The sequence below is a fragment of the Formica exsecta genome, unplaced genomic scaffold (genome assembly GCF_003651465.1).
Source record: "Formica exsecta isolate Colony F162 unplaced genomic scaffold, ASM365146v1 scaffold318, whole genome shotgun sequence".
NCBI lineage: Eukaryota > Metazoa > Arthropoda > Insecta > Hymenoptera > Formicidae > Formica > Formica exsecta.
The window spans coordinates 369,689-380,213 of NW_021850434.1; the positions used below are offsets into that span (position 1 = coordinate 369,689).

Sequence of the window (10,525 nt, forward strand, 5' to 3'; positions counted from 1 at the left end):
GATGGCCTCCGATCGTTCTTAGAAGCGCATTTCGCTCGACACCTCGGCACGTGACAATGAGGCCTGTAATTCCTAGAGAAGCAAGATTGGCCTCGACGAAACTAATAATATAAAATATCAATTCCGCAAGCGTATGTTGGTCGCCTATATGCAGTAAATGTCGCAATTGGCTGATCGAGCAAACTTGTTCGTCCACCGTTTTCGCCGTGAGATTAGCCGTTAGTGCCTCGGCTACCGGAGTTCATTTCGGATGTTTTGGCAGCTGATTTTGTTCCCCTTTCTCTTTCCGTAACAGAAACGTTTAAAAATTTTTCAACCCTTTACACTGCCGAAGTGTTTAATCATTATCACGAGTACTGGTTTTCCGACGTGTTAACAGCCACGCGCCTTTCGAGAGGCTGCCTTTCTGTATGCTTTATTGGGGAAGCATCAAGAAACGATGACGTCATGTACTGAAACATAAGCTGTTTTCTCTTATAGCAGGTGCGCGTATCAAATTTTCGGAATCGCGAATTGTTTACATCTTGTTGAAGTTGACATTGCCACTCGGTGGACAAAGATCAATTTTCGATCTAATTTTGCCAGATACATATTGTATATAAAAACGTTAATTACATGATTAATGAGTTTACGCTGTATGAATTAATACAATAGTGACTTAGTGACTTACATCTATTGTTTATTCAAATATTAATATTTGTACACTTGTGTTATCATACAGTTGTGACCATACAAGGTGAAATATATTGATTGAATTGACACAGCATAAACTTCAAGATATACTCTTGCAACTTTTTTGTATTCTATTCTGTGTATATAGGTGCGGTACATACTGACAAGAAAAAACTTTAGTTCAAAAAGATTGCTTGTTAATTTCTCGCAATAATGGATTCGGAAGAGGAAACACTTTACGACGATGTTGACTCTGGCAATGAATCAAGCGGCGATGATGTTGACTTTGCCATGGAAATAGAATCTGGTAATCCACGTGAACGAGCTACTGATGTCGATGAATATCCATTTGAAGTACTTTCTACAGAAGAGATTGTACAACACATGGTTGATTCCATAAAAGAAGTTAACACTGTTGTTGAAGTAAGCTTTACAGATTCAATAATCAATAAGTATACATTTTATACATAAACATTTGGACACATATTTTATGTATGTGCTCATCTACAGATACCAGCAACAACTACACGTATTTTATTAAATCACTTTAAATGGGATAAAGAAAAATTGATGGAACGTTTTTATGATGGTGATCAAGAAAAATTATTTGCTGAGGCACGTGTCATTAATCCATTTAGAAAGGGTCCTTTAATAAGTAGAAGTCGATCCTCGCAAAGTTCTTTGGTAAATGTGTATAAATTATTTTAATTATATTTTGTGTATCATTAACAAATTACAATAAAAATTTATTTTGATTGTTTAATAGTCCAAAAGAATGACAAATGGAACAGAGGAATGTGGAATCTGTTTTATGATCTTACCATCTTCAGTAAGTTTATTGTAATACAGTCTTTATATATATATATATATATATAAAGTAGATGCATCAATAAAAAAAAAATAAAAAAACTTTAAAAAATATTAGATGATGACTGGTCTCGAATGTGGGCATCGTTTCTGTACTGGTTGCTGGGGAGAATATTTGACGACTAAAATCATGGAAGAAGGAGTTGGACAAACAATTGCATGTGCTGCTCATGCTTGCGATATTTTAGTAGATGATGCCAGTGTTATGCGGCTTGTCAAAGATTCCAAAGTTAAATTGAAGTATCAACATTTAATCACCAATAGCTTTGTCGAAGTAAATACTTGTAATGAATATAGTTGAATTTATTGGATTTTATAAATATAAATGTTTCTTATATGTGTGTTCTCTTTCTTAGTGTAATAGGTTATTGAGATGGTGTCCGTCTCCTGATTGTAATAATGCCGTTAAGGTACAGTATGTAGAAGCAAGACCAGTTACTTGCAAATGTGGACATATTTTCTGTTTTCACTGTGGTGAAAATTGGCATGATCCTGTAAAGTGTCATTTACTCCGAAAATGGATCAAAAAGTGCGACGACGATTCCGAAACATCAAACTGGATTGCTGCTAATACAAAGGAATGCCCTAAATGCAATGTTACCATCGAAAAAGACGGTGGATGTAATCACATGGTTTGCAAAAATCAAAATTGTAAAACTGAATTTTGTTGGGTGTGTCTTGGGCCATGGGAACCACATGGTTCTAGTTGGTATAATTGTAATCGCTACGATGAAGAGGAAGCTAAAGTAGCTAGAAATGCACAAGAAAAATCAAGATCAGCTTTACAGAGATATTTATTTTATTGCAATAGATATATGAATCATATGCAATCACTAAAATTTGAGAGTAAATTGTATGCCAGTGTGAAGGAGAAGATGGAAGAAATGCAACAGCATAATATGTCATGGATTGAGGTACATCAACATAATATAATAGTAATAATAATAATAATCTATATACGTGTATGCACACACACACACACACACACACACACACATATATATATATATAGTAGAATCGCTTATTGAATATAAACTTATGCAAACTAATCTTTTTCATATTTCAGGTACAATTTCTGAAAAAAGCAGTCGACATTTTGTGTTCCTGTAGGCAGACTCTCATGTATACTTATGTATTTGCTTATTATGTGAAAAAGAATAATCAGTCTGTGATTTTTGAAGATAACCAAAAGGATTTAGAGAGTGCCACAGAATGCCTCTCTGAATATCTTGAAAGGGATATCACAAGTGAAAATCTTGCAGATATTAAACAAAAGGTTCAGGATAAATATAGGTAAGGATTGTGCATCACCTGTTCTTTGTTAGGAAAATGAGATATCTCTTGTTTACAACCGTAATAACGTTAAGAAATTATTTGTTTTTGAAGATACTGCGATAGTCGAAGAAAAGTGCTTTTAGAACATGTCCATGAAGGTTATGAGAAGGAATGGTGGGATTACAAGGAATAGAGGATGTTTTTAGAGTTTCATTTTTTGGGGTGTGACACATAAGTTCTCTTCCTTCCCACCTCTGCCCCAGCTGTGATAAACTAAGAAAGAAAGAGCTAACAAGAGACAGAAATGGAGTATGTCACAAAGTGATAAACGTGTTATATGCACTTTATACATACTATGCTCTGTGGTCACATATAATATCGTATATGATAAATATTGAACTCAAACTATTAAAATTCAATCCGATCACCAAACAGAATTGATTGGACAATATCTTAATTTGCGCTTGCTGTGTGTTGTACATCATTGTAGATTCTTAATCCTTGATAAAAATGCCCCATTGTTTTAGATAATGGTAAGAATATTAGTTATATTCATTAAGACAAACAACATACGCATCATTATTAGTCAAATATTATTATTAGCATGATTAGCAATATGTTAAAATAACACTCAGCTAAAAATTTAATATTTTAATGTATTTTACTGATGTTAATCGATTGCAATTTTTGAATACTGATGATTTATTTTCTTCCCATTACTATTTTAAGGATAGCTGTTTAAAATATAAAATGGGTCAGGTATGTACAACTAAGATGGATCACATCTCAACTGTTTTGTGCTATTTTGGACCACAATACGTCCAGGCTATAACTGCCAATCTTTAAGGGACACTAAATTACTATATGCGTATCGTCAGTGTTATGTATTTTTATTGTTAATGTTTGAAATGATTCCCGTCCTCGTTTGTATCATTTCAAAGAAAATCTGAATGCAGAATATTTTACAAAGTAAAAGGTTATCTCTTTTTTTTTTTATGCATATTTATTTCTTTCTCTACAAATTATATATTTCAGTTTATTATTCATACTGACGTTGCGCAGTTTAAAGGGGGCCAAGTTTGTGATATCTTCACATATATCATATTGCATCTCTATATAAAAACACTACGCAGATGTAAAAGACACATTTGTCAAATTGTAACAAAATACTCATTAGTTTCTCTTTTCTTATATAAATTTGATATTTTATAATTTAAAAATTTAAACGCTAAATTATACAATATATTTTTATCTTAACTTGCATTATTACATCTTGATTTTTAAAAGTGAAGAGAGATATACTATTTCAAATAATTTAACTGTAATACACATACACACCTCTCTGTTTACATAATTTAGATACTTTGTCACCATATTTTAATTAAAATACCGATTACAATTTAATATAAATTTTAGGCAGATTTTTTAAATCAAATTTTATGATTGTTTCAGGGTTACTTTATTATTTCTTTCTTTTTATGATTTTTATTATTTTTTTTATTTAATTTTATTACTATCTATCTGCATAACGCTGACAATATGTTTCATATACCATTAGCTAACTAATTAAAGGTCGATGATTACAATAAAATATTCACTTATTATCGTCAATATAAGTGGCAGACGAAATGAGTTCCATTTGTACAGTTAATCTAATGTATGTGTATATTATATATGTGTGTGTATGTATATATGTATATATTTTTTTTTTTTTATTTGATACAATATAATCTTTGTGTTTAGCATATATTGCTTTTCAAAGATTTTTTTTATGATTTGCTTAGAAAAAGATCCCTACAAGGAATCTTTCAAATTTATTCACATATATTAACAAACACATATATACTAATATAAAAAATTTACAATAAAATGTGCAATTTATCTCCGCGTTAGTTTACTCGAAAATCAACCGTTTGAACGTATTTTATACGCATAGCAAAACGCGCAGCATATTTAGGCCATCGGGAACACGTGTAAGAGACTTTACTTACCGAAAACGAGATTTCAAGTGAGAAAGAACATCGGTTATTTGTCACACGTAAGCTTTCACCTTGCGAATTAAAAACGAATCAACCATCTATCCCGCGCCCGCATTCGCTGAATGCAAATCGGCTGAATTTCGTCGAGAGAGGCGAGATAAAGCCTGGAAAACGCGGCGGCAATAACGATGACGGGGCGAGAACACAGGGCGACGAATCGATATATATATTCACATACAATAAATACATATTACTTTTAAACATAGTAATATCAATAATAACAAAGTAAGTGTAGAAAATTTTAAAGATTTATTAAACGGAATTTGTGTGTTGATTCTTGCTATTATACATAATAGGATCTGAAATAAAAGTTGAAATGCAGTTGTTTTCTGTACAGTCGCAAAATTTGATTAGATGTAAGAAAATTGTTAGATTGAATTCCGCCAGAAAAAAATTCTCTAGTTTGTGATTTTATAATTATATTCATTCAATTCGTAAATTACAATAGCATATTAAAAGAGCTCTAATATGATCCCATATAAAAATAAAACTCGTATATGTTCAAAATTTCTTGTACATAACCCGAACTTGAGCTTTTCGGGCAGAAAGTCTTCGTATTCATAAAAATAATGTATTGCAAATATAAAATTGAAATTTTAGCTGTCAAACTATCAAACATATCCAAGAAACCATTTTTGTCAATGGTGTAAATGTTTAATTGTATTTTAATTGGTATAGATTGCAAACTCTTGTGTCAAGATTTCATTATTCGCTCATTTTTTTATAAGTATTTGATAAATATTACAAAACTTACACAATAATAAAATAAATTATTTTATTAGTAAATTGTAATATAGAAGAAAAATCGCGCGGCTTTACTTTTATGGTTATATAAACCAGCATGATACATTGGATGCATTCCAAAATTCACTGTCAGTACTAAAAATCTATAGTTCATGTTATGTATCTTATAGATTTCTAGTATTAGCAGTGAATTTTGAAACACGGTCATTATCATCTTTATCATATTCTTCTAGAAATAGATTTCTCATCATTGTTCAATGTTGCCTTTTGTTAACATAATTACAAATATATAATATATACTGTAAATACTGTATATGAATATATATATTTATATTTATTCATATACATACATACATTGTAAATCTTAAGTGATTTAGATCTCAGTAATCTCATGAATATGAAAATATATATGAGATTTTATAATGCTGAAAATGACAGTTAATATATTTCCTTGGCAGAAATGTATCCTCCTCTTTGATTAAGAAATAAAAAGAGGCAAATTATTATCCCACAGCATCCTATTATAACATTATACTAATTATGTATTCAAGTGCTTATAATTGAAATGGTTTAATCCTACAGAGGACTCGATAAGCTCGAATATTTCTATATAATATAAAAAAATATAGTCTCTTTAAACAATATTATTTTAAACAAAATTATCCAGATCATGTGTAAATGTTTAATTACGATATTAAAATGGTTTTTCACGCATATTGCAACATATTTTTACAGAAAATGTTTTTTTTAAAAACAGCGTTATTAACATGAAATTTCAAACGCATTAATGTATTTTTTTTTCTTCATTGATTAATATTTCAGATTAAACATAAATATAATTAGGAGGATTATGTTCATCGTAATAGGAATAACGATTATTTCACATATATGAAGTTATTATTTTTGATTATTTGCAAACATATATACATTAGACATATGTCGTTTACAGTATTTTGTAGTGATTAAGACTGATCCCCCCCTTTGACATGACATAATGCAACAATATATATATATATATATATATATTAAAACTTATTTTACTTATAATTTATAATGATACATTAAAAATACTCTCTACAATGTTGATTCAATGTGTTTTCCAAGAAAACAAATTTACTTACATCATATCAAGTAAGTCTTTGTATCATTTTATGTGTATGTGAGCATAGTTTTTATTTGTAGTAGCAAAAAACTATATTGAAATTTTCATAGCAACAGCAAGTTGTGTGTATTCTACCCTGTAAATTTCCATTGATAATAGTATTTGATAGTTGTATGAGAACTGAGTTTTACCAAACATGAATAATGCAAATATCACCCAGATTAAAAAATAAGAGATTATATTAAATTTTCTATTTTGCTGTGAAATTGTCTTATAAACTAATTTTATCTTTGTAGTAGGTATTTTTTTCAATCTTTCTTTCTTCCCTGTCTCTTCTTTTAATAATGATTACAGGAAAAAGATCTTTATTTTATAAAAGTATTTATTCTCTGAATATAAAATTTTTGCAAGTGTATAATAATAGAATATATCGACATGTAAAAAAGTAGCCGTTATTTGAATATATATCACGGTACAGTTCTTAACTATTTCTTGTTTTTTTCCATCGCTATTACATATATCTCTTAATGTTTAAAATTGTATGGATGCGATCAGTTCTATGAACAAAAAGATATTCGAAAAAAATTTATTATTTAATATATTCTCTACCTAAAATAAATTATAAATAAATATATTGTGTCTACCTAAATTCAATAAAATTCGAGAGAAAAAGAGATTCTTGTTTCGCATAAATTTCTAATAATTTCCTTAATTTTGAGTATTATTGTTGAAAATTACTTTAATATTAAAAAAATGTCTATTATAGAATTAAATAAGATATATTCTGTTTACTATACATATATAATTTCACTAGTTTGTGTTATAAGGTATTGTAATAGGAAACTAGCGTCATTGTCTGTCGCTCATGCTATATATGCTGGCTGGAGTTATATAAAAAGTAGAATGATTCTAAGCAGACTGACGTTGATATGAAAATTATGTATGTCAACGCGTTGAAGTATCTTTTGTTAATCTTGTATGTTTCTCGTATAGACGTAGCAAACTTTCCGTTTGAATCGAATCGTTCCGATGTTCGTGAAATGTATATTAATACGTAATATTATACGTACATTATATAGAAAAAAATCTGTTTACATTTCCCTTTCGAGCGTGTTCTCGTAGAACGTAAGTACGCGGTAATTTCTTGGACAAAACATACTCAAACCACACGATCTCGCAAGGCTCCATCAGGAAGTCACCGACAAGATTGTAGCGATCAAACCAAGAGTGGCTCCTGTCATTAATAAACTCCTCCAAATTGCTCCGCTAATTTCTTCAGCCACAGGATATTCTACGCATAATTGTTCCTGTAAAAAAAAATACAAGGTATGTATATTTTAGGTAAAAGTTTGAATATGCTCTTTTCTCCTTTAGTGATGAATACTTACCCACCCACCGTAGCCTTTAATAAAATGCGTTATATTTTCACCAACGTATCTAGAAACGTATAGCGGCAATTTCTTTTTAAGACTGTGCATTCTTCTGTCTCTAGCCCATAGAGCTAATCTGCCCATGAAAGCGTATAAGCAAACAATTCTAGCCCATGTAATAACTCCATGTAAGAACAATTCATTGGCAACTCCCATAAATGTTTCGTATGCAGTGTCCGGAACAACGTTCAAACGATTTACCATACTTGTAAAGAGAATGCTGTGTTTGTTGAGCATTTGATATACATTGTGCCTCATGCTACGAGATACTGGATCTTGGGATATAAGATAGATATCTTCTTTTAACAAGTATCGTATTACATCATTGGCCAGACTCTCGGCAGTCGATTCTATAGAATCGTCGTGGATATTGTATCGTGGTGGTGGGCCCAATTGTGGAAAGAGATGTTGAAGTCGAATCTAAAAGATAAGACATTTTGTCTTAAATGCAAAACTAGTTTTGTAATGATTGTTGCAAAAATTACATTGTAAGACATAGTATTCAATAAAAATTTAACAAGTTATTTTTATATATATATATTCAATTTAGAAAATGTGGATGCTGATAAACGTGGATAAGTATTGATAATTTGGATGCCGACTATGAATCAAGTAATTGACAAGCTTATAATAGCCGATATATGTTACCTGACACATTTCGAAGAAAGACATAGCGCGATTAGCAGCGCCGACCGCATATCGGCAGACACCGTCTTCGTCGTCGGCAGCGGCAGCGGCGGCGGCAGCTCGCTCGTTCGACGAATTCCTGTTACCGGGGGGATCGCATTCCAGAATGCCGCCCACTCTGGAATGCAGCTCCCCTCGCGTTGACGTACCCTGCCCCTCCTCCGCGCCACCCCGTGCGCCAAGAATCTCATTGTTCATCGTTGTTCCGTCGTCGCCGGCCATCCTATCTCGTATACCGCTATCAAACGATGAATCGTTCTGGCGAATTATTCTGTCCCTCTGTATCCAAGTTCCTCGCTTACAGTTCCCGTTGTCTTCTCAGGTCGTCGTGACACACACGCACCGCTCTTACATCTCACACGCTGGTCTCCAAGATCGTCTGGTGCGTGAATCGATCGCGCGCGCGCGCGCGCGCGACTCGGATGCGCCGGGATGAAACGAGCGCGCGCGGTGCTCCAAAAACTTGAACCTCGACCGACCGATCCAACCCGGCCAACCGACCACCCAACCATCCAACCAACCAACCAACCAACCAACCAACCAGCCAGCCAGCCAGCGACAAAACGCTCCCGCTCTCTACTTTCCCGCGGCCATTTCCGAAGCCGATGCCGAGAAGCCGAAACCGCGCCGTTACCTCCGCTCTTGCTCCGCGTCGCACCCAACTTCTCTCCCGTACCGCGTACCGCTCCCTTGGCCTGCCGCCGACCAGCCCGACTCACGATGGTTTCACATCACTACCACTACCGCTTATCTCGAGACTCTACCCCACCGCGCCGCCGGTAGCGTATGACGTAGCTCAGTGTCTTTCAGCTTCGCTACGCGACCGATTTGACCTGACGACATAAGGATACAAAGAACACTGTTACAGCACTAGACTTGACGTTATCTTTGACAAGTGAGGAACGTCGCTTGCGATTTCCCCAACGACAATGATTCTACGTATCGTAGATGATCGAAAGATAATTACATCAACCGATCTTTCGTATTACCGTGTGTAGAACCGAGAATCGACGCGAGTTGAGAATCCCTGATGTGAAGACACACATACACACACACACACACACACAGAACAGTCGGCGAGCGAACGCCGACGGCACTCTCACCAATGCGACGCGCGCTACACCTTCGCACACCATCGTCACGTCTCTCTATGGATCATTCACGTTTTCGCCCCACCACCGCGCCATCTCGACACGTGCACGTGTGTATACACGCGGGCCCGGCCGCCCTGTAGTAGTGAGCGTCCCGTCTCTGTTCATCCCGCGCGGCCGCTCGCCTCCTTCGCGAGGCGCCGCCGATAACCTCAACCCTTTCTAGCGCGCGCTCTCACGCACGTGCGCGCGAGCGGATTACCTGTGTGTGGTATACCTGTGTACCTGGGAACTGGCCGAGGAATGGAATTTTCGTTGGAACGCGGAGTACGTTTGTACGATGAGGGGCTCTCACAATACGTTCGCGAGAAGATATGGTCATTATACGCGTCTTGGTCGTCAAGGGATTCGGGAGAAAATTTCAAGGAAATGTTGAAATTGAGAGAGATTCTTTGTCATCGTCGCATGCAACAACAGAGCGAGACGATATATCCGGAATGACGTTTACCGCGCAGGTTTAAATCTTAATCTATATATATATATATATATATATATATATATATCGCGATGGTTCGAGAGTAAGATCGCATACAAGAGAGGCAATATACATATTTGCTA

General features: G+C 34.3%; 2 protein-coding genes across 5 annotated transcripts in view; one reads left to right on the forward strand and one right to left on the reverse strand.

Moving 5' to 3' along the window:
• The window catches only part of LOC115238009 (potential E3 ubiquitin-protein ligase ariadne-1), a 4,410-nt gene extending 904 nt beyond the window's left edge, over window positions 1-3,506 (forward strand). For 2 of the 4 annotated variants that reach the window (XM_029811486.1, XM_029811482.1), the window contains exons 2-8: window positions 821-1,095; window positions 1,183-1,356; window positions 1,439-1,501; window positions 1,598-1,813; window positions 1,896-2,453; window positions 2,606-2,832; window positions 2,926-3,506. In XM_029811486.1, coding sequence (XP_029667346.1) covers window positions 886-1,095; window positions 1,183-1,356; window positions 1,439-1,501; window positions 1,598-1,813; window positions 1,896-2,453; window positions 2,606-2,832; window positions 2,926-3,007 — 1,530 coding nt within the window. In that variant the 5' untranslated portion in view covers window positions 821-885 and the 3' untranslated portion in view covers window positions 3,008-3,506. The other 2 variants (XM_029811485.1, XM_029811484.1) reach the window with 2 other exon arrangements.
• A 2,973-nt stretch (window positions 3,507-6,479) lies between these two features.
• LOC115237995 (bcl-2-like protein 1) lies at window positions 6,480-9,345 on the reverse strand. The gene is made up of 3 exons (XM_029811456.1): window positions 8,778-9,345; window positions 8,088-8,549; window positions 6,480-8,006 (listed from the first exon to the last, which is right to left on the reverse strand). Exons 1-3 carry the CDS (start codon window positions 9,036-9,038, stop codon window positions 7,887-7,889), a joined length of 843 nt encoding a protein of 280 aa, XP_029667316.1. The 5' UTR covers window positions 9,039-9,345; the 3' UTR covers window positions 6,480-7,886.
• Window positions 9,346-10,525: the final 1,180 nt, after the last annotated feature.

Excerpts from the sequence above, each read along its gene's own strand:
- LOC115237995 (XM_029811456.1), bottom strand. The coding sequence starts at position 9,038 with ATGGCCGGCGACGACGGAACAACGATGAACAATGAGATTCTTGGCGCA. Across the intron at positions 8,550-8,777 it reads CTTTCTTCGAAATGTGTCAG|ATTCGACTTCAACATCTCTT; the intron begins GTAACATATATC and ends CTTATCTTTTAG. Across the intron at positions 8,007-8,087 it reads TTAAAGGCTACGGTGGGTGG|GAACAATTATGCGTAGAATA; the intron begins GTAAGTATTCAT and ends TTTTTTTTACAG.